At 43.2% G+C, this 26913-nt stretch overlaps 2 protein-coding genes across 3 annotated transcripts in view; one reads left to right on the top strand and one right to left on the bottom strand.

Moving 5' to 3' along the window:
• ptprq (protein tyrosine phosphatase receptor type Q) overlaps positions 1-15724 on the top strand; it is a 34997-nt gene extending 19273 nt beyond the window's left edge. The window contains exons 28-53 of the mRNA XM_086208908.1: positions 2814-3134; positions 3208-3483; positions 3568-3719; positions 3985-4126; positions 4746-5021; positions 5135-5500; positions 5652-5761; positions 5875-6061; positions 6152-6390; positions 6509-6578; positions 6843-7001; positions 7188-7476; positions 7563-7636; positions 7763-7862; positions 8614-8742; positions 9720-9764; positions 10323-10349; positions 10523-10604; positions 11179-11269; positions 11657-11733; positions 12365-12499; positions 12589-12714; positions 13175-13320; positions 13412-13547; positions 14990-15113; positions 15227-15724. Of these exons, the coding sequence (XP_086065034.1) occupies positions 2814-3134; positions 3208-3483; positions 3568-3719; positions 3985-4126; positions 4746-5021; positions 5135-5500; positions 5652-5761; positions 5875-6061; positions 6152-6390; positions 6509-6578; positions 6843-7001; positions 7188-7476; positions 7563-7636; positions 7763-7862; positions 8614-8742; positions 9720-9764; positions 10323-10349; positions 10523-10604; positions 11179-11269; positions 11657-11733; positions 12365-12499; positions 12589-12714; positions 13175-13320; positions 13412-13547; positions 14990-15113; positions 15227-15264 (3917 nt within the window). The 3' untranslated portion in view covers positions 15265-15724. The remainder of the gene's footprint in view (positions 1-2813; positions 3135-3207; positions 3484-3567; positions 3720-3984; positions 4127-4745; positions 5022-5134; positions 5501-5651; positions 5762-5874; positions 6062-6151; positions 6391-6508; positions 6579-6842; positions 7002-7187; positions 7477-7562; positions 7637-7762; positions 7863-8613; positions 8743-9719; positions 9765-10322; positions 10350-10522; positions 10605-11178; positions 11270-11656; positions 11734-12364; positions 12500-12588; positions 12715-13174; positions 13321-13411; positions 13548-14989; positions 15114-15226) is intronic.
• iqsec3b (IQ motif and Sec7 domain ArfGEF 3b) overlaps positions 15622-26913 on the bottom strand; it is a 30074-nt gene continuing 18782 nt past the window's right edge. Inside the window, exons 8-15 of one of the 2 annotated variants that reach the window (XM_086208911.1) lie at positions 24339-24505; positions 22198-22337; positions 21923-22054; positions 21716-21815; positions 20601-20759; positions 20417-20509; positions 19637-19680; positions 15622-18731 (exon numbers count right to left, since the gene is read on the bottom strand). In XM_086208911.1, the coding sequence (XP_086065037.1) occupies positions 18312-18731; positions 19637-19680; positions 20417-20509; positions 20601-20759; positions 21716-21815; positions 21923-22054; positions 22198-22337; positions 24339-24505 (1255 nt within the window). In that variant the 3' untranslated portion in view covers positions 15622-18311. The remainder of the gene's footprint in view (positions 18732-19636; positions 19681-20416; positions 20510-20600; positions 20760-21715; positions 21816-21922; positions 22055-22197; positions 22338-24338; positions 24506-26913) is intronic. The other variant, XM_086208912.1, reaches the window with a different exon arrangement.

Here is a 26913-nt window from a genome sequence, read left to right as displayed (position 1 = left end):
TTGTTAGGAATGAAACGACAGATCTGTGGCAGAATGTAACCGAGACGTCAGTGGTTATTAATGTAGACTCAGAGAGCCGCTACAATGCTTCAGTCTCCAGCTGGACCAGACTGGGAAACGGAGGAGTGTTAATACACATCAGCTTCACCACCACTGATGCAGGTGCTTGACTCGTTCAGTTTTTGATAGCTAAAATGAGGGCTGTGGAGGAGGTTCAACCAATATATAAACAGCATTTAATCACCATTATACGCACTTGTTACAGCTTGTGTTTAAGACAGTCAAATTCAACTGGCAGTCCATCCATCCACCAAACCCATTTGCCCACATCTTTCACTGCTTATCCCTACTCAGTAGGCGGCGGTACCAATTCCAGTAGGCCACCCCACACCCACAGTGCCACAGTTCTGTTAGCTTGCTCTGATTGGAGGACCGTGAGGTCATCTTAGTCTTCTTAGGTTAGTTTGGAGATATAATGATTCCACCTGATCCCCGGTCTGCGCCATGACCTCCTAGTGGGTCGTGTTTGGAAAACTTCTCTAGGAAGATGACCAGGGGGGCAATCAGAACATATCACATGGTAATTTATGAGAGATATGCTGCATCACACATGTGAGCCATTTTGGGATCTTGTTTTCATTTTTCCCTTGCAACACTTCCCATATTTCACATCAGACAATTTTCCAAACCTCCAAAATAAGAGAGAAGAATAAAAATGGTGAATTATGAATCAGTTAGTAAGATTAAAACTTACACATGGACCCATATTGTTCTATCTTTGGTTTTCAGACTTTATCCATCTTGCGTATAATGCTGTACAAGCCACTGCATGGTAGTGTAGTTAGTATATAGTATATTAACCATACTTTTACCACTGCAACCCTGACTAACATCATACATCATCATTGTCATCCTGAATATCCATATGTGTCATTTCATTCTGTCCTTCAGAGCCATTTGACCCCCCACAGAATGTGACTTTTGAAAACGTGACCGCCTCCTCTGTCACCTTGCTGTGGCACCCACCCACTGAACCTAATGGCATTATTGTACGCTACACCATTTTTTACTCTCACAATCACACTGTGGCGGAGAAGGTGAGGGAAGAGTCCTCCTGCATACTTGCATTTGTATCTTGCATCTGACGCTCTGTATTTGAAAATCTGCAATGCAAGTTTATTTTCATTAGAATTACAGACAAGTGCCAAATTAAACTATCGATAATCCTTATTTTACATGACTCTTCATGCATTTCTCCTCGTCTATATGATGCTATAGATCGAGGCCTGTTCTAACCTCCGTCACTCTTCGTCCTCCATAGCGTGTTCCCATTTCAGACTTATCTGTCCCTGCATCTCCTGATTCAGCCCTCTCCTACACTCTGACTGGGCTTATTGGGGGCATAAACTACACCATCTGGATGACCTCCAGTACTGCTCAGGGGGACGGAGGTGTCCAGAGCGAGCTGTTTACCCTGCTTTTACCTGAAGATGGTCAGTCAGATACACAAACACATGTATATACACACCAATTAAAATGAAATCAAGTGAATACATACATAAAAAATGCTTTAAATTAAGTAATAATTATTTCATACTATACTGATTCAGTCTCCCTGGAGGGAAGTCTGCACATTTTTTTTCGAGGCTCTTCTTCAACTTCAAAGGAAAATTACATAAAAACTCTGCGATTGAAGATGTAACTTTCTGCCTGTTAGTGAAAGGAGATAACTGTCAAGCTGGCAAACTGGCTCTAATTTTGTCCGCCAGTGACGCTGTGCCTGGTAGACAACCAGTTTGCATTTCCTTTCACTAAGCAGGACGGAAGTTGTGAAGAGATTAGAAAGCGAGAGAGTAGGACAAAGATTTAATGACAGAGAAATAACAAAGCCTGACATGTTTGGAGGGAGTCAATGCTGTGCTCGTGCTACAATTGCTTTGTTGCCATGGATACCAACATTTGCCTGCATGCATATAATATTCAATTGTGCAGGCCTTTGATATTGCCTTCAAAAGAGCGTATATAATAGTGATCTCTTTGTTTTTATGTGATTTTGGGAAAAAGGGTGCAGACAACTACCAGAGATAAAATCACATCTGATGCATATTTGTATGTCGTGATGTTTCTTACATGTAAACAATATTCTCTGTCTCTGAATGATTACTGTTCATAACAACTCTGTATCTCTGCCTGTGCTCCAGCCGCTCCACTCTCAGCCAAGCACCGGACCTCCAGGGCACGTTCTTCACAACAAAGCCCAGCTGCGGGGGCAATCCCCTGGGCTCAGACCCACACACACTCACGGCCCCTTACTTCCACTCATTTATCTTATGGATATCTTCAGCTTCTCCAACCCCCTCCCCTTTTCCCCTTCATCTCCCCTTTCTTCTTCCTCTGACGTGGTTATTTTTGGACCATGAACACTAAACATGCGTGTGAACAGGATGAGTATTTTTTCCTCAAGGAGTGTGAGTTTCCCTCCTAAATGTCTCTGTCTGTCTTTCATGTGGTGTTGAATTATACTGGGTACTGTTTCTGTGACTGTTTACTTTGTTCCTGTACTGTCAAACCATATTTTTCTACTTGACTTGTTGTTTGTGTTAATTATAACAGTGCTGCCAATGATTATGATGATGTTTCTGACAGATGATGGTAATGATGATGACTGGTGGGCTGTTCATTTTCCCTCATGTCAGAGTGTGTATGTTTGATTGATGCAATAATTCACAGCCTCTCAGACTCACAGTTTTCAAACAATGTTGTCCCTGGTAGTTAAATAATGGTCTTATTATTCCACCTGTCTCTTTCTTTAGTGCCAGCTGACTCGGTCCACAACCTGACAGCTCAGATCTTCAGCTCCACTGCCATTGTCGTCACCTGGGACCCTCCCTCTGAGCCAAATGGCCGTCCCTACTACCTGCTCACCTTGCAGGAAGCTGGCATCCCCCCTAATACACCCAACCAGGGACCACCTGCTGTCAACAAGACCATCAAGCAAACCACCAACGATAACATCTTTCTATTCACCAAACTCAGGAAGTACTTTCCTTACGTGCTGACTGTTACCCCGGCAACAGGAGCTGGCCATGCCTACAACCATACCAGCACAGTGTACCTGAGAACAGACGATGACGGTGAGGTTATATTCCCAAACACTCGTGTTTGAGGTAGAGTTGATGTATTTGTGACGAGTATGTTTCCCCTCAGTCCCAAGCTCCGCCCCATTGTTGGTGTCCACCAGGAATCTGTCGTCATCCTCCATCGAAGTGATCTGGCAACGTCCCCTGGAGGCCAATGGGGAGATTACAGAGTACATCCTCACAGTGTTTGGCCCAGGGGGATCCAACACAACACAAACCCCCAACTCCACACTCATCCTTACTAACCTACTTCCATACACAGCTTATAACCTCACTGTCACCGCTGCAACGCGTAAAGGCACAGGGCCTGTTCTGCTGCTTCTGTTGCACACTGATGAGGGAGGTTAGTCAGAAAAGTCAAATGTGATGGCATTTATGTGTGAAACCACAGATATGTATCTATTAGAACTCTATCTTTCCATTCCAGGGCCCATGTCCCCTCCCCTTAACCTGACGATCTACAACCACACAGCTGTCTCTGTGTGGCTGAGCTGGGAGCCTCCTCTGGAGCCCAATGGTGTGGTGATACAGTACGGCTTCAGGATCCGAGACCTCATCACACACACCGTCACACACCGGGTACCGTCAATTTCACACACCGAAAGCTACTCCACAATAACAACAACAACACACTTAAGCACAATCCATAGATCCACTCAGTAAAAGTACACACTCAAGCTCTAATTTCACACTCCAGATACCACTCGGCAGTAACATGATACTCACACACACAGACACACACACACACACACCTGCTGATTCACTCCAGTAATCAGAACTGGATGATTTAATCTCCTGTGTGCCTTTTTTTTTTTTTTTTTCTTGTGTTTGTGCACAAATGTAGAATTCTTCTGGTCCATCAACCACAGAGAATCTGTCAGGGTTCCGGCCTCATAGCTCCTACGAGATCAGTGTGTACAGTTACACCAGAGTCGGCCACGGCAATCAGTTCAGCGCTCCTCTGACCTTCACCACTAACGAGTCAGGTAAAGTAAACACTGTCCGCACACAAGCTGTTCAACAATGATTCAAACGACTGTTCACCACTTTGGTTGTTATTGTATTGATTTTATTCAAATTCAAAATATAGAATTTGTCTTACAAGAGGCCATTTGAGAGAAATAGATTTGTAAACATAGAAGAAAAATGGCATGATCCTTTGACGCACATCATCCTCCTGGTGAAACTCCTTGCTGTCAACAGCTTCATGTGTGACAGAGGAAGTGTATGGATGGGGTGGAGGCAGGAGGGTCAACTGAAATAGTAATTCATTAGACCAAAATTAGACTGAAATTAATAATAATCAAATGACCAAAATTTCATTTGACTAAGTCCGCTTAAATGTGAAGAGTCACATTAACACTCACCACTAAAAGTAGACCAATATAGAAATAACTCAAGTTTCCTTTGACAAAGAGAAGAATGAAACGCTCTGATTTTACTTGGCTAAAACAGGACGAGGATGTCTAAATATGGAGAAAGCTAACACGGATATTTGGCACAGGACTAAGACTACATTTGAAAATAGCAGTCGAAGTTAACACTGAGAAAAAATATACATTTTTTGAGACAGCGTCACCATTTCCCTCCTCTTTCCGTCTGCAGTGTCTGATGCCGTGGGGAACCTGTCTTGCTCAGGAGTGAGCTGGGATTCGGTTCATTTGTCTTGGGAACTTCCAGCCAACCCTAATGGGCAGATCCTTTTCTATGAGGTCATCTTTGATGTAGGCTTGCAGCGCTACGCACACCAGGCTGAAACATCGGAGTACACAGTGACGGGGCTTTTACCAGAGCAGGAGTATGCATTCTCTGTGACTGCAGTCAACTCTGCAGGCCCTGGAGACAGAATAAACTGCACCGCTTCAACTCTGTCTGAGTCAGGTGAATATAACGTGTATCATTAGCCAGATGCTACTCCCTGTCAATTTGGTGAATTTCATTTTAAAAAGATAAAAAAATTAATATTTAATCAGTCTCCCTTGTCTCTTCTACAGTCCCAGCTGCCCCTCGCTTCCTTGCCATCTATTGGGTCACACAGACTAATGTGACACTTGAGTGGGCTCCACCGCTCTCCATCCCAGGCGTGCTGAAGGAATATCATATCATGGCACAGCTGCTTTCAAATGGTTGTGAAGTGTTAACTACTGCACTGCCAGCCCCCGAAGATGAGCCTGGCTCGGACTGTGTGGACTCCAGTATCATGCTTTCTGTAAATTCCTCTGCTGATACCGAGGACAACCCCCGTGTCACACTCCAGTCCCTGTCTAAATACCGATACTACCGCTTCAAAGTAGCTGCTGTGACAAAAGCCGGAGTCGGAGAATATACAAACTGGAAATATGTGCGCACCCTGGCAGGGAGTAAGAACCTCCAAATGATATCACATGACTTAATGTCTTTCCAGGTGTTAGTCAGAGCTCCATTATTCATTGTTGACACTTAACATGGCAACGTTTTAAGAAACCAGACTGTTAGAAGTTGAGATCTTTAAAGATTTTATTCCTCCCTCAGACCCTGACGCTCCTCCCCGTCACCTCAAAGTGACCTCCACCTCCAGCAGCCTTCGTATTGTGTGGGACTCTCCGTCTGTTATCTCCGGACCAACATTCTATCTTGTGCAGGTCATCTCATTGATTTACATTTGTTAGTTATGGTCTCTGATCAGTGTCTAAGTTGGGTGCATTTGAGGAAATTCTGTATCCCTTGAACATTATATCTTTCTGTATGATGTCAGGTGGAGGGTCCTGGTGCCAATCACTCATTGGTCCGGGCTCCAGGAGAGATGACAACCATCGTTGTGACAAACTTGACCGCTTTTACTCGGTACTTTGTGACTGTCATTGCATTCACCGGTGCTGCGGAGGATGCTGCCAGAGATGGGAAGGCCATCGGGCCTATTGACTTTCAGACACTGGAGGAAGGTTTGTCGATACAACTGCAGAGCAACATCTGATGCCCATCTTTAAATAGACGTTATCAATATCATCCTGTGATATACTCTCTGACCTCAGAGCCTAAAGATCCACCCAAGAATGTGACGGTATCAGTTTTTCCAGACGAAGTGAACCGTGTGAGGGTGACCTTCACCCCGCCAGAGGAGCCCAATGGACAAATCACTGCCTACTTTGTGTACATCTATGAAAAGGACCAACTTGTAATGAACACGAGCCTGAATATCACCCAGAGAGACCATGACGTGCTGAGTGGGGTCATTGAAGGCCTGAAGGGAGGTCACAGTTACAGTATACAGGTGATTAAGCACCATGACACACAAACTGGCTTTACTTTTTGACATTTCCTCTGTTTGAGCTTGTGTTTTATCTGTCTCTTTGGTGTTTTTTTTGGTCCTTCTATTCTTCTGTTTTTAGATTTCAGCAAAGAATGGTGTTGGTAGGAGTCCACCGAGTCCACATGTCCTGATAACTACAGGGATCAAAGGTAACAAGTGTGCTGCTCTACAGTCTTCGTCTCCTCTAGATGGAAGACAGAGCAACTCTACGGAGTCACCACTCAGCACAACAGTGTGTCACTTGTTCTGACACAGCAAATTTAACTCAACAGTGTCTGTCGTAGAGCTGCGGAATTTCTGTAGCTTTTTCTCAGAGCAGCCGCCTGTTTGTCATGTTTTATAAATGCATCATTACTTCACACAACACTCTCTGTGTGTGTTTACCTCTATGTTCACACGTGCGTGTGTTACAGCCCCGGCCAAGCCAACCCAAAGACCCCAGGCAGTGCTAGGCCATAGAGGGGTTGCCATGGTTACCCACAGGAGTATCACCATCCGCATGCCTGCCTGTTTCTATAGTGACGACAATGGACCAATCACAAAAATTCAGGTCATCGTAGCTGAGTCTGGGGGTATGACTCTTCAAAAACATTGACACCCATCACTTTTAGTTGCATACACTTGTTGTATTCGAGTAGAATCGCTGCATATCACCCAATAAATCAAAGAGAAGCAACACCCGTAGGGTCCGATGTCAGTGGAAATTTGACTCAATGCCCCTTTGTTTCTCTTTCTGCTTGACTCCCGTCATCTCACAGTGAAGGACATGCTCAATCTGACCACCTGGAAGAATGCATTTTTTTATCGTCCTGCCCCTTACCTGACCGATCACGGGTTTCCCAACCCGCCGTGTTTGGAGGACGGGGTGTCACGCTCAGACACCCACATCAGAAAAGGTCGCAGCGCATCAGGAGATGGCCAACCCCTGGAGAAACACAATCGCAGTATAGCAGGGACATACGTGATCGGAGAACATGATGCATGCATGGAGGAGAACAACACGGACACTTTGTGTAATGGGCCTCTGAAGCCAAACACTGTCTATGTGTGAGTCACCTCAGCAACAAAATAAGTTTTTTTTGTCTGTAAAAATATGATGCTGAAACTGAACTGATGCTTCATATATTTGACAGGTTTAAATTCAGAGCCACTAACATCATTGGCCAATACACTGATTCTGAGTACTCGGAGCATGTCAAAACTGCAGGTATCTATGCTCAACTTTGTGAAACTCAAAAAGATATCTATATCTATAGATATAGATTTAGATCCCCCTCTTTTTTCTCTGCAGTATTGTCAGTTTTGTCTCCTTCTTCACTCCCTTTCTCTGTAGTGGATGGACTGTTGACGAGAGACGAGCAGATCATTCTGGGTGTTCTGCTCTCCTTCTTCTTGGCTCTTTTACTCATCATCATCATCTGTGGATCAGTCAAGTAAGATTCATCCATCTGAGCCTGGAGACACCATCCCTATCTTACTTACTAAGCTCTAAAGCTGAGCCACTATGAGAGGGAAGTCCTCAGTTTGATTACTGCTTGGTGACAGATCATTACGCCATCACATACCGAATCTAGTAGATCCAAAGTGTAATAGCTGAATGCTATTATGTTCATGTATAATCAGCTATTAGCCGTACAACAGCACATCCTGCACCGAGAACTTGTTTTAAGAGCAAATTTATGTTTTCTGCAGAAACTCCACTAGTTTTTAATCTTTTCTTGTTTGATTGCTTTAATTGAGTATTTATTGAGGCAATAACTGCACTTACAGCTATGTTTATTCTACTAACATTAACATAACCGCCTGTTACTTTGAGAGACGTGTGCCGTTGTGATTGTTAATTTCTGTAAAACCTCAAAGACGGAGAAAACTAATCAACTACTGAAACCAATCAGGAGCTCCATTGGGAGGCAGCGGAGCATTTAGAACTCAGTCCTGATCGGGTTTGTTTGATGTCTTTCTCCTTCCTCATCGTGATTCTAGTAAAGAGCGGATCCAGATGAAGCTGCAGAATTTAACATTTGAGCTCATGATATATGGATGGTCTCACCAGGCTAATCAAAGCTATGGCAAATACTGTTTGAAAAAAATCCTTGCAAGTTCCCCTGTGAATACAGATGATATTGATGTACTGCATTTCCCTTTTCATTCCTTTTGATCAACACTTTTGTCATCAAATGTTAGGCTCCATCAGCGCAAGAAGGAGGGCGGTACATACTCTCCCAGAGAGGCCGAGATCATAGAGACCAAGTGTAAACTGGATCAGCTGATCGCTGTTGCAGATCTGGAGCTGAAACAAGAGAAACTCAACCGGTCAGTGTCTTCGAAATGTTTGATTAAAGTGTCATAATTAGGGTTATGTGAGCTGCAACTAGGTGATCTACTTCCGGTTTGATTTCACTGCTCTGGACATAATTTTAAATCCAAGCCAACATGACCAAAATTATATAAAAAAAATCTCTTTCCTACTTGACGTCCATTCCTGTCAGCGATAAATCATCTAGTGTTGGAGAGTTAGTGAGGAAAGTAGAAGCAGCAGAACCGCGAAACAGCGTTATTGTGGCTTGATTGTTTCCTCTCAGAGCTCTACAGACTTGCTGTCTGCGTTTTGTCTGAGTTTTTTCTTTTCTTTTTTTTTTTTGCAAAATTATACAGACAAGTGTTGCAAGCTGCACTCCACGATTCAGTGAGAAAGTCATATTTGCTGCTAGTTTTGTGGAACGAGGTCATTGGTGGCTAATATGAGATAATGAACAGGACAAAGTAGGATTTTATATCCTCCTTATTCATGATTCAATCTTTATTTGCCAATATAAACAGACGAGAAGACAAAAAAATGCCATCACCCACACCACAAAATGAAATAATAAACCAAAAATAGAGGGGTCCATGTAGGTGTAAAACAGGAACTGAAGAAACAGGGACAATGTAAAAATAAATAAATGAAAGTGCCTCCACCTGGCAGATAGCTCTTAATGTGTGTAAAAGTAATGTAAGAGCTCGACAGTAAATATCCAATGTGACATTCTTTACTCATTTTATCTGTCACACTTCTTTTTAACTGTGGGCTGTTTTTTTTTTTTTTGGTCTTGTAAGTTCAAATGCTCTTTTCTACAACAGTGTGTCTCTCTGCCTCTCTAATCTGTTGCAACCAGAACCTCTTCATGACACAGACAGAAATAAAATAACACACTATTGCTTGTCACCAAATGGCTGAAATAACTTTCACGCACTGACTCACCCTTCCAAACCTGCCCGGCTTTGCTTTTCTCTCACTTTTCTCCCACCAGGTATTCCTCCTTCTTCTTTAGACGGAAAGAGATATATGTCATTCAGTAAGTTGAGACTTTGTGTGTTTTGCTGTGCATGTTGTTGTCCATCACCACATTATTATCTCATTATTTGTGTTGTTCTTTAGACCTTTGTTGGACTACATTAGCTTCCTGTGCTCCTTTTCCTCCGTCACTTGCAGCTGTAGTGGAGCCGTGCTGACACCCCTCTGCTTGAAACCCTTTTAATTTGTTTACCTATTCGCTATCTTCAAATTGCTTGGAAGGCTTAGTGGTTTTGGAGGGCACAAAAGGTTTTCTTTATCAATAGCTTGGGATCAGTAATGCAAAGAAACTCAAGACCACAGGGGAAGAGCTATGTGCTTCATTTAAGTTTACTGGTCTTCCTTTGGAAGGAAACATCAAAGTCAGACTGTCAGAGTGAAATCAAAGTGGGATTAAATTGAGAAAAGGTTAAACCACCTTTGTTTAAACAGACAATACAATATAGTCTCAGTAATGAGGAGTGACTCAGCTCTCATGTGCGGGAATGCTACACGGGGAGCTGTGGTTTAAGTTGATTTGCTTATTTTTGTTTGATATCTGCTGTCTATTTTCGTCCAGGCTCCTCAGCTACCGGAAATCACTGAAGTAAGTTCCTTCTGCATAGATAATGTGAATACGCTAACAGTGGCTGCAACATCGATCAGCGCGATCTGTACTGCTCGGTGTTGTTATATTGAAAACATTTACAGGCATGAAATATGGTTGAAGAGTCACCATCTGCCCTTGTGTTTTTATTCCTGTTTTCTTTCCTCTATCAGGCCTGTCAACAAGAAGTCTTTTTTACAGCACGTAGAGGATCTGTGCGCCAACGACAACGCCAGGTTCCACGAAGAGTTTGCTGTAAGCTCCCATAAGATCTGACCAAACCAGTGTGTGTGTGTGTGTGTGTGTCCAAATATAGCAAGCAATACTCAATATTAAATGACTGTGACCTCAATGGAATCAATGGGCGCAGAGACATGGAATCCCTGGTTCAAAAGTGTGGCACTCCGGGCGTGGTTAGAAAACTCTATCGCTACTGACAACAGTTGCCTGTAATGACATCCATGCTAGTCATTGTTAGTGTTTTTTTTGGGGAAAAAAAACAATCATTTGTTATGTCTGAAAGTTTGAGGTGGTGGACCTGGCTTACCTTGTGCCCTCCTTCACCCCTTCCTACCTTACTTGTAGTTTTCTGGATAACTGAATAGGATCATCATTACTTTTTTTTGGTCCAGTCGTCAGCTATTTAGCCAAGCTAGCCTGTTTTGCATAACTGCACAGTACAAATACATCAAACTGGTCCATGCAGACTCACATGATAGCACTGAGCCTCCCTTGAATCTGTCCAGGGAACCCCCAGGGTGCCCCAGCCTGCCCCCTAATGCAGTCTTTAACCCATCGCATCTGATGTGTTGCATCTTTTCTTCCACAGGAGCTCCCAAAGCTGCTGCAGGATCTGGGCACCACAGATGCTGACCTGCCCTGGAACAAATCCAAGAACCGATTCCCGAATATTAAACCTTGTGAGCAAAACTGAACTGATACATTTTAAAACAGTGTAGCCTGATATTCTGTCATATCATTGACTTTCATTGTTGTCCAGAGAGAATTTAAAACACATAGTTGTCTCACTGGATCTCTGTGACACACAAACTATTTACCCCTGTTGGCAAAAGCTGTTTTAGATTTCTGGCTTTTTTTAATATATTATAAGTTAAATATTAATAAGCCATTATCTAATATTAATGTCAAAATATAAACTATCCCCCTCCTTAACTTTAATATGATAATACTCTAAAACTATATTAGCTGTCGTAAAACAGTGTCCTGGTCACTGGTCTGGTATAAACTGCTCATGAATTTCACGAGCTCGTTTCACACGTTCCTCTCTCACTCTCCGCTTTGACCAGATAATAACAACCGAGTGAAGCTGCTGTCAGAACCGGGCACTGCAGGCTCTGACTACATCAACGCCAGCTTTGTCTCAGTGAGTAGCAACTATCAGCTGCAAGAAGCAGCGGGGTTAACGCAGGGTCGCTTCCACTGAAGTCATCATCAGTTCATGACAGTAGTTATGTGCTTGAACACAAATGAGTTTTATTCTGAAGACTTTATTTTGGATATTTCTCTCTGATTACATCAGGAAGATAGACTGCTTTATGTGTAAGGTTTTGATCTAATCTTTTGGGGAGAATCTTAACATTTATTGCAGGAAAAACTGTACCGTATTCCCAACGTGAATTATGCAAATTTTTCATTCAACCCATTGAAACCTGATGCAAAACATGGATTGTTCTACCTATAATAGACCTGAGGCAATGTGAGCGTGCTGCTCTCTTTAAGAGGGGATGCAACATCAAGGTCATTTTTGTTTACTGATTTTTTAAAAAAAGCATTTTTAATAAACAATATGGAAAAGTTGTTCTACAAAGAAGCCTGAGGCCCAAGCTTTTTCTTATTTTCATAGGATGTTAGGCTGGAAAACAAAGGTTATAATGGAACTTGACAATTCCATCATCTTTTTCTGGTGGTTATTTACAAAATTCCCATCAGTGGTCTCTGTGGTACAACTGTATGTTAGTGAAGTGATTTTTTTACTATCTCTGTCTGTCCCCAAGGGTTACCTTTGTCCCAATGAGTTCATTGCCACCCAGGGTCCTCTACCTGGCACAGTAGCTGACTTCTGGAGGATGATCTGGGAAACTGGAACCCGCACCATCGCCATGCTCACGCAGTGTTACGAGAAAGGCAGAGTACGTCCAGAGAGAACTGACACCTCTGTCACCAGGAGGATTTTGGGGTCCCTGAGCTCTAATGTGTCTGTGTGTGTGTCACATTTTAGATCCGCTGTCATAAATACTGGCCAGAGGACAACAAGCCGATGTCAGTGTTTAGTGACATCCTGATCTCCAAAGTATCTGAGGAAATCCTTCCAGACTGGACTGTCAGAACCCTGAAAGTAGAAAAGGTAACTAAGCTCAGAACTCCTCACGCACAAAGTACAGCACTATATCATCATTAAATGTCTGTAAAACTATACACGGGTAATGTTGGGTGCTACATATGTACCTGACAGATCATCTTAGTTCCACAGGCAAACTTCGAGGAACATAAGAGATTTTAGAGATTGGCTTTTATTAAAATGCCAAAGATATCAATGTCGTATCTGTTAAGAATCAAGCTGCCTCCAAGCTATGTTAGCTGTCTCCTTTAGCGTCATATTTAATCTGACATGCATGACCTTTCACCTGGAGATCCTTCGGGCAAAAAAACCTGTCCTGCCTCAAAATAACACAGAAATGTTTGGACATGTCAGTTACATATTTGCTCTGTTCCAATGGTCTATTGTCTTCGTGTCCATATGCAAATGTAATGTGATTCATTGAAGTCACGTAGTTACTCATTCATCTTCAAACTCCTCTCTGCAGCACGGTCACTACATTTTAGTTCGCCACTTCAACTACACATCATGGCCTGAACACGGCGTACCAGAATCCTGCAGCACTCTCATCAAGTTTGTCAAAGCAGTCCGAGCCCACAGGCATGACAACGCCACCATAGCGGTCCACTGCAGGTACCGAGATCCCTACATCTATACAGGTCATGAAACGGTTTAACCATAAGAGAGCAGTGGATGATGACGGTTCTACCACTATTTCCCTCAGCGCCGGTGTGGGTAGAACAGGCGTGTTCATTGCTCTCGACCATCTCATTCAGCATGTCAGAGATCACGACTTTGTGGACGTTTACGGTCTGGTTGCTGAGCTGCGCAGCGAGAGGATGTGTATGGTGCAGAATCTGGTTAGTACACCTGGAACAACATATCTCTCTGTACCCGGAAGATGCTGGTGGCCTCTTCACAACATTTTACAGAGTGGAGTTGCTGGTCCTAAACCCACTTACTCCCCTCCCCCCCAGGCTAGAGGACCAGGTGCTTGTTCTCTCTAAGGTTGAACCTACCAGGGACAGAGGGCCCATCTGTCCCTGAGCCACGCAAACCTCCCTACAAAATAAAGAGTAACACATCAAATAAAATACCACATTTTATTTAAATAAATCACAACCTCAAGAGAATGAACAGAATAAACAAAAGCTCAAATAAAATGGTAACATAAAGAAATTCCTCTTAAGTAGTTCCAGTATATTTAAGAATGTCAGTGTAGTTGTCCTAGTTTTACTTCATGCCCTGCTGTGATCCCATCCCTGTGCGGAAATATTTAGAAAATTTTGATAAAGAAATAATCTGGCAGTGGATTAAAGGTATATGCTGAGGAGGATTCCCCCTCTTGAAAAAGCATGAACCTATCCTGAAATTACCCGGCTCTGTCACTACTTACAGACCACTGGTGAGCAGCTCAGTGCCTGAGGGGACTCGAAGCTTTGTGTCTCTTTCCTCTTGTTTGATTACATCTGGGCGTTCTCTTCATTTTGGGGTCTAGATTTTGAGCATGCAACGCCTGCAGCCGCCTCAAACCTGTGAGGGCTCCAGTCTTTGTGACAGCAGTCGTCTAAGCGTATACGACAAACGTGTCCTCGTCTTCATCATTCACATCACATAGAAAAATATTCACACATCATTACTGAGATACTTGAGCACAGTGACTGACGACTTGTGTGAAAATGAAAACAGACAGACATTATTTTGAACATCTTAACACAAACTCCCAAGCTAAATGGCTATTTTCTCTCTTGAAATTATTTAAATGTATAATAATATAAATTATAATGACATATATGTATGATTATAATGATAAAACAGCACGGCAGCGGTCACAGGAGGGAAACACCCAAAATGTCTGCTGATTGTTTTTTTTCATTGGGGGACACAAAAGGGGAGAGGACATTTGTTCCAAATCACTGCAACATCCAGCTATTGTTTTGTAAACTGCTCATTTTGATGGCTGTTATCTGCTACATTACAACCAAATAAGTCATGTTGAAGAGTTGCAAAAAAGAATCCAAAAAATGAAAAGTCTTAAAACCTTGTTTAGCTGTGATTGTGGCAGCTGCAGCATTTAGATGCAAAATTGGATTTTTTGCATGTTGATTGAGTGTAAGTCATCTTTTTATTGATTCAGAAGGTTAGCTTTGATTAATTGGTTTTCTGAAACAGAAAAACATAATTCAAAATTATATTTTTCATAAAAAAATATTATTGAAGGTGTTTTAGATAATATCGTGTGTGTGTGTGTGTGTGTGTGTGTGTGTGTGTGTGTGTGTGTGTGTGTGTGTGTGTGTGTCAGGCTCAGTACATCTTCCTACACCAGAGTACGTTGGAGCTGCTTAACAACAAAGGCAACAGTCAGTCCATCTGGTTTGTAAGCTACTCTGCTCTGGAGAAGATGGACTCCCTGGATGCCATGGAAGGTAAACAACAACAAAAATAACAATAATAAACACACACACATCCGCACACTCAAAATGCATACACTCAAAGCGACAGCATAATGGTCACTGCACACGTTCGCACTGGTCTTCAGGTGACGTTGAACTGGAATGGGAAGAGACAACTATGTAAAGAAGGAGTGAGGGACACGCGAGTAGATTTTGGTTGCAGGGACCCGAGCTGTCTGCAGACCCCTGGACATGAGCCAGCGTCAAAGAAAGGAGGAGGAGAAAGAGGAGGTGAACCGCGGAGTCTGAACTGAATGGTGTGTCAGTTCCTCCACTTCATCCATTTCTCAGAACATTCCTCCCTTCATCGTCTGCTTGTTTCCTCGGAGCATTGGAAGACGTTGCGAGTATTTCAGAGACAGCAAGGATCAAATAGCAGCTCTGTCACATCTGTACACTTACAGGTACTTTGCACAAGTTGATTCTACTGTGTTTTGTAATTACTGTATTATATTCAAACCTTTGTAAGATAATTTATTCAGCCAAAATTGCGTTTTTTTTTCTATCACTTTGTAATCCTGCCTGCGTTGAAGAGTTTTGTTTATCCCTTCTCAAGAGTGATTTGCACAAATAAAAGCAACTTGCATTTTTTTCTCGCCTTGATACTTGAATGATATCCTTCGGGGCCTCTCTCATATCAAAAGTCGCCTTGGTGACATTGCAATATGAAAATACAAATTACCGTCTTGTGGGTCTTGTTCAGAGGGTCTCAAAATCATATGGGAAACACACTCATGTGCACACAACACTTTCCACAAGTACATTCCTCAAGTGCTGCTAGACCACAATATTGCTTTGGGACTGACCTCACCCTCTAATGAATGAGTTCAGATGAGCTGAGAGGATACCCCAGAACCAACACCGACTGATTTTCTATAAGCTCCTTCATTCCTCCTTCCTCCTTGCACACCCTGTGCAGATTCATTCATTAGAGAAGATGGATATCAACGTCACAGCAGCAAAAACAGTCCAAAGGTTGAGAGTAAAAACTACTTTATTCTTTCATTCTCTTCAAACAGAAAAAATTAGAAATATTCCATTAGTAAACATGTTGCTCTTTAAGAAATCTCCTTTTAGAAATCTCGTGAGGGTGCAAAGATTAATGACAGTGCTCCACAGTGAGGATGCAGATTGGTGCATCTCCATGACAACCATGGAGAAGAAGGAGAAGGGGTCGGGCAGAAAGCAGGGAGGGAGGAGGTAAAAAGGGGGGGAATATGACATCAATCAACCCAACATGCCCTGATAGTAATGATTTAATCAAACTCCTCCCATGTACTGTAAAGTAAAAAAAATTCAAATAAATTAAATAAAACGCAAAAAATAGATATCATGCTGTATCGTACAAGTCAGTCAAAGTTTACAGTAAACAAAGCAGGGTTGCCAGACTTGAGAAATCAAGCATTTCCTAAGGTGAACCTAAACTGGGTTTGTTGATTTGGCAGCTATGTGCACATTTCTGTGTGTGTGTGTGTGTGTGTGTGTGTGTGTGTGTGTGTGTGTGTGTGTGTGTGTGTGTGTGTGTGTGTGTGTGTGTATATATATATATATATGTGTGTGTGTGTGCGCGCGCGCGCATGTATACTGCACATATTCCCCAATACAGCATAGCCCTTTACACACCCTAACAGGTGCCACAGCCATCTCTTAATAATCCTGTAATAATATGACATGGTAATGGTAATAATATCCATGTTACTATGGTAACTGGAGTATACTCTATAAAAGCTGCCTGTTTCCTGTCTCTCATCGCAGTAAGATGTCGCACACCCCCTGATATTAAATGTGAATAATAACTATATCCTTGTTTTTCTCTTTAAACTAGATCTTCTCTGTACAAATTCAGACATAGACGCACACACACTGGGCGAACCAACCACTTCTTTTTTTCTTTTTTTTTTTTGAATAAATCTATATTGTCTATTTACAATATATCCAATATATTCTGTGGTGCAAAAGGTACAAGACGTGTTCAGTGCGTCTCATTTGCTGTACAAACTGGCTCAAGCTTGAACCACCAAATACATGACAGTGAAGAAATCAATACTTATTTCATGGACATCTTCAGTTTCCCCCCTGGTTTAACATTCAGTACAGGAATGCATCTCTGCCTAATATTTTCTGTGTGCAAGGAAAAGATGTGAGAGGATGTTTTCTGAAAGGAACCCCCCCCCCCGTGTGGAGCAATTTCTAGAGATCTATTGCCTAAATTCAGAGGTAACAACACTATTCAAAGTAGATAACCCATTAGGAGTAACTGTGCTGGAGGAGAAAGGGTTCTACTTGAGCTACCGGCTCTATTCACCTCCACTCGCCTGTAAGCAAACTGCACACAAAGCACACAAGCACAATGTTACAGTGCAGTAGATCCTCTCTCGAGCTCTGTGACAGCGAAACATTGCCGAATCAGGACAGTTTTGAAGATATCTGCTCACACGAGTTAAAGCGAAACACACAAGAACAGCAGATGAGCCATAAAAAATATGATCAGGATGTGGTGTTTGGTTAGTGAGCAGCAGCGTCCTTACTAGTTTATTCTGTTCATGGCAGGACAGAGACGGTTCCCCTAATAAGCATGTAGCACTGTTTCTTCACATTATGCCAAGATGAGAAAGAGGTGATTCCATTGTGGAGAAGCCAGATTAACTGTGCTGAAATGATTCCTGTGAGTGAGTCACGTGGTTTCCAACAACGAGTTGAGAACATCCTGAAAGAAAGCTAAATTAACAACAACAACAAAAAAAAGTCCTTCACATTTATAGGATTCCAGTCGTCTTTCAGGGCCACTGAGTTTCGTTTTTTGTTGTTTCTTTTTTTACTGACAAAACCACATCTGAACAAATGCAAAGTCACAAGATCTCTTAAAGGGTGTGAAATATTGACAGAAACACCATCAGCTACCAGGTGACTTGTACCGTCGGAGACAAAAGCAAAAAAGTTGCCTTTTAGAAACGGCATCGCTCCATGTTCAAAACACCACCACTTACAACTGTGAAGAGATTCTCGTTAATTTCCTTTGTCCCTTCTTTCAACTCAAACAGAATATTACCCCTTTGATTCTTTGCTATTCTTTTGTTTTAGCATTTAAACTTCTGCTCCAGCAGGTGTGCGTGTGTTCAGGGGTGTGAGGGTCATGTCCAGCCCCCAGGGTACCACAGAATAGTCCGTGATTCAGACAATGCTGCGGGAGCCGCTAGAGTTGCGCCTGCGGGTGAGAGGCATGGTGTGGTGGAGGGGCATGGGTGAGTCAGGGGGGCAGAACTGGTGGGGGTGGTTATAAGGTGGAGGGGGAGGCGGCAGGGGGGGCTGAGGGCCGTCTCCCTCTCTGATGTGCACAGGTGTCGACATGGCTGACTGGATGAGCTGATGGGTGGCCGGGCCTTGGCTAAGGAAGGCCTCCATCCGCCCACGGCCGCTCTGGTCCACAACAATCACCTTAACGATTTGCTGGCATTGGATAAGTGTTTCTGGGCGGAGCTCCCCAGGCTGGACGGGGCTAAGCAGGGCGGGCGGGGCAGTCAGGGCCAGAGGCGTTGACTCAATGCTGGGTTGGCTCAGTTGATAGGTCTGCAGCCTGTTGTGAATTGACACCTAGTTTAGGAACAGTCAGAGAACGCATGAGGAGTTACCAGCCTGAACGCAGCCTCTACGCAGCCCTCTGGTGTGTTACGCACATGGGCATGCAGGCATGCAGGTAGGTAGAATGCAGAGCGAGCGCATGCAAAATACACACTCTCTCTTTCAATCATGTTTTGACATGATTGACATCAACACATTCTGTCACATTTCTTCCAGCTCAGAAAAAGAGACAGATTGCAGGGTAAACGTGTCTGGTTGGAGATAATGGTGGGAATGTTGTGGATTTCATGTGTGCTGAAAGATAAAGGGAGTGTCAGGAGAGGAGAGGTGACACCGAGGGCGTGGTGCCTCCCTAACACAAGTCTTTACAACTCTAAAGGACTGGCTGAGAGGTTGGAAAAAGAGAACTGGGCACATGAATACAGAGTAAGGAAAGAGAAAATAACTATTACTAGTTGAAGGAATGGCTGTTTTTTTTTTCCCAGACACACAGTTGATAGACAGTATTGAGCTTATCTGGCTTTGTAGATGTATTCTAGGAGCCGGGCAGGCTTATGGTGGCTTGCAAAGGCTTATACAGTAAGGCTGGCAAGCAGCAGCTGATGAAAGAATGGATGTTTTATAGCGAGTAGAGTGGCTGCTGATCCACTCATGAGGCACAGAAAAAGACTGTTTGTAGCGCCACTACAGCACCCTCCTCTCAGCGGCCTTTGTATCCTTGGCTGCAAAGTGGAGATGTGCCTTGGGCAGAGCACTTTTTAAAGCAAAGCTTAAAGCAGACTTTCTTTTGAGGATGAGCTATAGTCCCTGTCTAACCACGCACACACGCGCGCGCGCACACACACACAAAACCACACTCATCGAGCCAAAAACACAGGCACTTACCTGAGCAAGAAAAGAGTAGTTTTGGGACTCACCTCTACTGTGTTGTTGCCAGTTTTATCGTACGCATCCTGTTGGCCTGTTGGGAGAAATTTGTAAATTGTTAACAACTGACTCAACTGCTTCAGCTCAAAAAATACAGAGGAAAAGTTCAACAATCTGAGAAAACAGCACTGTCCTTCTTGATACACCATTCGAGGAATACTTTAACATTTTGGAAATTAGACTTTGAAGACTGATGAGAGTCTCGTGTTGGTGCAGAAGCTGCAGCTGGCAGGCCAGTTTAACGTGGCCCAGTCTGACCTCTACAGCTTTCTAAGAGTCCAGGAAGTATCTGCACCCTGCAGCCCATAAAATATATTAATGTCTTAATTAGTGTCCTGATACTCAATGTCCTTTGGCATGGAAAAAGGCCAAGTAAAGATATGGCCCATATCTGGAAGAAAATGATGGGCTAAAGTTGGCTCAAGGGTACATTTTGAGGGAATCTAGAAACCATGAGGGCCAAAACATTATCCAATACCCAAATCTATGCCAAAGGACATTAGTGACCATGTTTCAAGTGCTAAGAGGAAGATTCTGTCACCTTTAGACAGAGTTGTCCATTAGTTTCATTTTGCCTTAAAAACAAAGCAAAGCGCCTGCTAGCAGTAGCTTCGTATGTGGCATAAAGATTTTGCTAAGCGTCACTCTTTGTGTTTGACTTAGAAGATATGTGTGTTTTCCCACATTTCCAAACATTCTATTTTCTAGATTCCATGTGTGATGTTTTCGCTGTCATGAATAATATAAACCGTGTGATGGCAAACCAGGACCTGAAGGAGAGCCGTGTCCTGTGTGTGTGTCCACTTGCCCACCATTGGTGTGTATGCCGTGTGGCTGGATGCCTTGCTGCCTCTCCAGTTCCCCTGGAACAGAAAAATGAGAAATTTTAAGCAGTCATTTACACTGTGAATGTGTTACATTTCAATGTGTGTGTATGTGTGTGCGATTTCTTACACTGGATATGTATTTGTTCCATTTCGTTGACCTCTGCAATAGCCTCTCTGAGCTCCTCCGCAAACTTCCTGAGCTCCTCCCCGCTTGGTGAGCAGAAACTCACCAACTGTTTCTTTTCCGAGGTAAAGGGGCTCAGCATGGTGATGCCATGGGCGTAATCTGAGGAGAAACACAGAGAAGGAGCATTCAATACCACTTGGATTCTGAAAAGAAAGAAGTCAGAGGTCCAACTTCTGTTTCTATTCATACTGCAAAAAAAACAACAACTTTGAGTTTAATGGTCAAAAGTATTTCTGTTGGCCAAACTTCTTCACCACATCAAGTGGATGGCATCGATTACCCACGTAGAAAAGTAATCGTGTTGGAAAAAAAGACTACAGTACATAAAGAGTTGATAATACAATACGATGTTGAAGAAAAACATCATCAACTGTCATGTTTGATCAAGGAGAAATGACCCTCCACTGGTTCAATGGCTGGCAATTGCGAAAGAAATTAAGAGGCCACCTAGTGGAGCTACAAATACTGCATCGCCATGGTATGCCTTTCACATCGACCTTGACCTCTGACCACCAAAATCTTTTCAGTTCATCTTCGAGTCCCAATGGACATTTATACGATAGTTAACACCTTGAGCTGTTCCTGAGATATCATATTCGTAGGAGATAACACTGATCTTGACCTTGACCTTTGACCACAGAAATCTTTTCAGTTCATCCCGAAGTCCCAGTGGACGTTTGTGCCAAATTTGAAGAAACTCCCAGAAATATTGCGTTAATGGGAATGGGACGGATAGATGGACATAGAAATAACATGAATATGAACATTATATAGATTAGACTAGATTTAGCACAGCAGTATTGGATGGATACAGTGATGTATAGCAGTAATATGTGAATTGTCTAAAAACACTGAATTCTGTGTCAGATGTCCTGGGAGATAGTAACTGTACTTTGGCAACGGTGGATTGATTTTACTCTTTTGTGAGCCCTCAGCATCCCGATTCTGACTTGCCAGAGGACAATTTAGTCTTCAACTGCTATTTCAGTATTTTTCCAGCGCCAGAGTGGAGTTGGACGCAGAACAATTTGCTGCAGAATACATCTGCATCTTACATTCATTGCTGAAGAGGTGAAACTGCATTCCCAGAAGACCCATGGCTTTACAGAAGGTATAAGACGCTGAGCTTTTCTTTTTGGGACACAGCTTCAGGATCTAGAGACACGCAAAGCACAAAGATGGTAAAACTCTCATAAGTTGCACACATAGTGATGAGTCACTGACAATATGTGGTTTCAGGAGCGCATTCCATGCATTCTCACCAACAGTAGGTCATTGAAGAGGAAGACCTCTCTCTGGAGCTGCGACAGTTTCTGTTTATGAGGCTTGTTGGCATCCGGCACCTCAAACAGACGACAGCAGCACACCAGACGTCTGTGGGGTACAGCGAGGATCTGCAGAGGCAAGGTTAAAGAGATGAAAGATAGCGCCGAGGACACACTGCAGCAAAATAATAGATGACACAAGAGAAAGCAGAAAACAAGTCCAGACAGCTCTGTCAAACTGGGACAGACTTGCACATAAATATAAAGCTCACAGTTTTCAGGCCCAGGATGGACTGTTCCACGCGGCTCACGTAGGTGACGTGGTCCTCATTGGAGCGCAGCTCTCTCTGTTGGATCCTCTCATAAATGCCTGCCACCATCTCTCGGGGTATGTCAGCTCCATCGTCCACACCTGACAGAGCAAGAGTCCATACAATGTAGAAACATAACTGTCGCGCTCAGAGAAGCAGCTAGATTTAGTCAGCCCTTATGCAACGGGTGCAGGGGGCCTTACATGGCGCTGAAGCACTGGGGACCACTTGCAACCCAATGAACTTCTCTCTCCCTTCTCCTGTTGTGCCACCCAGACACCAATAAAGTTTTGGCCCAAATGTGCCCCCATATCTTCAGTTCACCAACAAGTGTGGTTTTGAATGATGATGTGGACTCAGCTGGGAGGGTGAGCTGGATAAACTCAGCCACAGCTCCACCTTGTGCAGCACGTGGCCCACATAAGTATCATGACTGACCCGATAATCCTAAAAATGTCCCGGATCAGACCTAACGTGCCCGATATCCAACATGCAAAGCAGTTCCAAAACTTTTAGCTCTGCCAAGCAGGTCATAGTAAATGTCTTCATAGGCTTTTGTCGCTCTGTCTGTCAGCAGGATTACACACAATGTGTGGTGCTGATTTTCATTAATCATGATGCAGAAGTCAATTATGAGCCAAGGAAGAATCCATTAAATTATGGGGCAGATTAGTCATGACATCTGGTGCCAACATGTTTTTGTTGTTTTTTACAGTTTGAGGTATCCGTCCTAGCGGGTTGATCCATTCCCCAACTAAACAGAAACAAGAAACACCTTAAGCACTCAGTGACGGTTTACTGTGAACACTGTGAATTTTCATTAAATTGAATTACCATGGTGAGGCGGCCATTTCTGATATTTCACCATAGAATGAGAAACTGTCCTAACGGGACCCCGCATGGTCAGATCTTTACCAAACTGATGAGCGTCCTGGCCTGAAGCTGTCATCACCATAGAGTCATTAAATGGTTCCAGGAAGTACGACTGATGTAAAAAAAACAAACAAAAAAACATCATCATGTAATTTCACTGTGTTGTCTTTAAGTTATGTATAGAAATATAAGTGTGATCTCTAGTGCCACCTGGTGGACACAGAAAGGGATATTTGCAATGCGATATGTGCTTTTTGTTTGCTCTCTCATGCAAAATGTGACTGTTATGTGATTTAGAAGAACCCAGAAGTCCTGTTTCAATGCTACACCATTAAAGCGCTCGTTGCTCATTAGTTCTGATCGTTAGGATGATAATGAATCATCTTTCAGGTGTTGTTATAATAACAACGTGTCATTTTTGTCTGAAATGTTAAACAAAGTGGCTTTATTGTAAGCTTTGCAGCTGTGAAACAGAAACTGTGCTTTCATCCCAGTACATGCACTGTCACTGTGTCGTGACAGTTTCATTATCACCTCAGAGCAGCTCACAGACAAAATTGTCACTGCTGTTCTGCCGACGGGAAAAACTTCTGAGTCACTAATTAAAAGTTATTTTAGTGTGGATTTTCCCTTTAACTGAAGAGACAAACAGAAAGCCCACTTCTCTGCAGGGAATGCAGATGGAGATCCTGTTGAGAGTCGGCGCGCAGGTGATGAGATGCTTCCAGAACACTCATATCATTAAATCTGATTCTAAGGGAGCCTCCATTTAATGGGCATCATCTCCCGGGCCTTGACTCAAGGATAACGGGAATTTCCTTCCTCGATGCTGATGTTTTTTTGATGGAGAGGCAGGCGAGCGAGGCCTCTTTGAGTAATTTAGTTCAGTTGAAGAGGACGTCACTCAAAAAAGATAAGAGCGCCAGTTGTAAAACGTCCCTCCCCTCTTCTCTCCTTTTTGTCCATCCTCTCATTCTCTTTGTCACATCTCTCTGTTGGATCTTCTCGTGAACTGCAGGAAAAGCTTTGTGATGTGTGTGTACGTGCATATGCGTGTGTGGTTTCTATAAATAACCACTTGCCATAAATGTTGAAATACATCTGCAACTGATTACACCAGCTCTATCTAGAGGAAGGGTTTACACTTTCTAACACACGCACGCACACATACAGGCACACACACACAAACACGGAATGTTTCTGTGAATCTTAAACATGCACACACTAACCTCTAAGGTTGCGTATGAAATCATCGAGGCCCATTTTGCGCTGGGGTTTGATGTTGGGCGAGTACATGTCAGTGTTGAGGAGGACCACAGCGAAGGCCAGGATGAAGATGGTGTCTGGGTTGTGAAACTGCTGCACCACATCAGGATTACACATGCAGTACCTCTGGCTGTGGAGGACAAATAGTGGCACATTTCATTTTACTGTCTCGTCTCAGGATATTTAGCCTTTATTACACTTTTACAGAAGTAACAGATGCTGTTGGCAAGGCACAGCCAGCATCAGAACCACTACACCCCCAAAGATCTTTCCTTTTAGTTCCTTTAGAAAATATGGATATGAGAACATGTGTAAGCCGAGATGTTTTACCTGGTGGAATACAATACAGAAAGAAAAAACCATAAAAGCAGTTCCAAGGTTTCTGATTAAATAAAGCTTCAAGAAAGGTTTGTGCTGTTTTTCTAGCAGTTGTACTACACATGACCTTCATTGTGTTGTCAAAACACCCTCGCCACAATCATCCTGTCCCACTACGATTGTTTATCACTGTTGGTGAAGGAGCCTGCATCAACTTTTCAGCACAAAAACAAATCCACAGCTGAATATATTATGAAGCAGAGCACAAGATTTAGGGAAGCGTCTGATTTTACTGCAGCTTTAGAGGGAAATCATCAAGCTCAAACTACCAGTGTTGATTTAACTTTATGGTAATTTTGCAAACTCAATTTGAGATGCTGTTGCAATACGTGGAATTACACTGAAAAATGCTTTTAATATGTTGTCCACCCCATCTCCGTAGATTCGAGGCAACACTTGAGGCTCACACAAATGAGTACGTGCTCCATCGTACCCCCTAAATCTTAGAGTTTCCTCTCTGTTCTGTGTTTTAAAATATCAACCATGAGCTGGGAGGAATTCTCGGGGTTTGTGGGTGCGCACAATAACAAAATCAGGGAGCGCGTCATTAAAAGAAGCTCAAAAGGATCTGAAGGCAACATGAGAAGGTTATTCCTGTCGAGCTGGAGGCAATCTGACTAGTTTCAAGGCAAATATTTCTCACTATACAAACTGAACTGTTTTTTTTTATCTAAAACTGACTCAAACGAAGACAGACTGTCGAGAGAAGTCACTCTGCCTCTAATGAGACTGACAGGACATATTTGACAGTGCAAAATGGTTCAGCCCTGGGTGAGGTAACGCTACCCAGTCTGCTCTGGAACCCAGAGATGGTGTCTGCTCCATCGCTGCCCACAGGCTGCACATACTCTCACTTCCCCTTCCCCACGGCTCCCTCCCTATCTTCCCTACTGTCACTTACACTTACACAGTGGGCCATTTCAGTGGTGGGAGGCTTTTATCTCAGCAGCCAGGCGGGATGCATACATGGGGAGGGCTGCTGTGCTCCAGAGGACTGTGTACTTGTCAGAACATATGCAAGCAAGAGGCCACATCTGAGACCTGAAGACATCTCCTGGACCCCACTGAAGAACTCAGTTCAGAGGCAACGCCTTTGTTCGGGGGGGGGGGGGGGGGGATAGATAGAAACAAGCCTCCTCATTTGCAAACTCAATGTAAATCTGCAGCAAATTCATGAAAGGCTTAATGTAAGATCTACTGTATGAGTGGACGTGCCTGGATGTTTATGCACTAATGGATGGGTTAGTAAATAAAGGTGTGTGTGTGTGTGTGTGTGTGTGTGTGTGTGTGTGTGTGTGTGTGCGCGCGCACGTGCTTCATTCACACTTTCAAGTGTGGATTTCCATCTTATGTCATCACCAGTCTATTCAAACACCAGCTCGCTGATCTCAGATCTTCATATCTGCGTATGCAAGTTGCATGCCAGCTGGCACAAAACCCACTTCGTATAAAAGAACTACTCACGACAAGAGCACAACACGCTTCAAACAGATGACATAACAACTATTACATAACATACGTGGCGTTGGGTGTCTGGCTACCCTGATGAAGCCCGCTCATTTCTGACTTACACTCACAGGCTCCAGCCAAGGAGAGCATGGTCTGCGATTGCTGGTGCATTTGTAATCTGCAACCAGCAGCTCAGCATGTGTGATTGACCGTGATGTGATTAACTTGTGACGGCGGCGGGTCTTCTGATTGGCTCTCAAATCAAAGTGGAAGTGTTATGACAGCTCCTTTTCTCTTCCTTCCTGTCTATCTATCTATCTATCTATCTATCTATCTATCTATCCATCTATCTATCTATCTATCTATCTGTCTATCTATCTATCTGTCTATCTATCTATCTATCTATCTATCTATCAACAGAAATAAAAGGTAAGGTTTTAAAGGCAAAACAAACACCGAGAATAAATTAGTCTTTATTTGCTTTTAAAACTAACAAAACTGAGAGACTTACAGATGACAATAAGTCACAAATCCTAAGGCTGTGTTTTGTTGGCTTCGAGCTGAAAACAGAAACAATATTGGCACGACAAGCATCTGAACAATCATAGGGTTATTAAAAAGATGCGCAAAGCATTCAAAGCACAAGGGTCAACAATTCACAAGAAACTACAATATCAGCTGATATCTTTCCTTCGACGGCCACAGGACCCC

Source organism: Aulostomus chinensis, chromosome 7, assembly GCF_037954235.1.
Source record: "Aulostomus chinensis isolate RoL2024-O1b breed Wild chromosome 7, RoL_Achi_v1.0, whole genome shotgun sequence".
Taxonomy (NCBI): Eukaryota; Metazoa; Chordata; class Actinopteri; order Syngnathiformes; family Aulostomidae; genus Aulostomus; species Aulostomus chinensis.
Note: the sequence above shows the minus strand (reverse complement) of the source record. Positions and strands in the feature narration are given on the sequence as shown.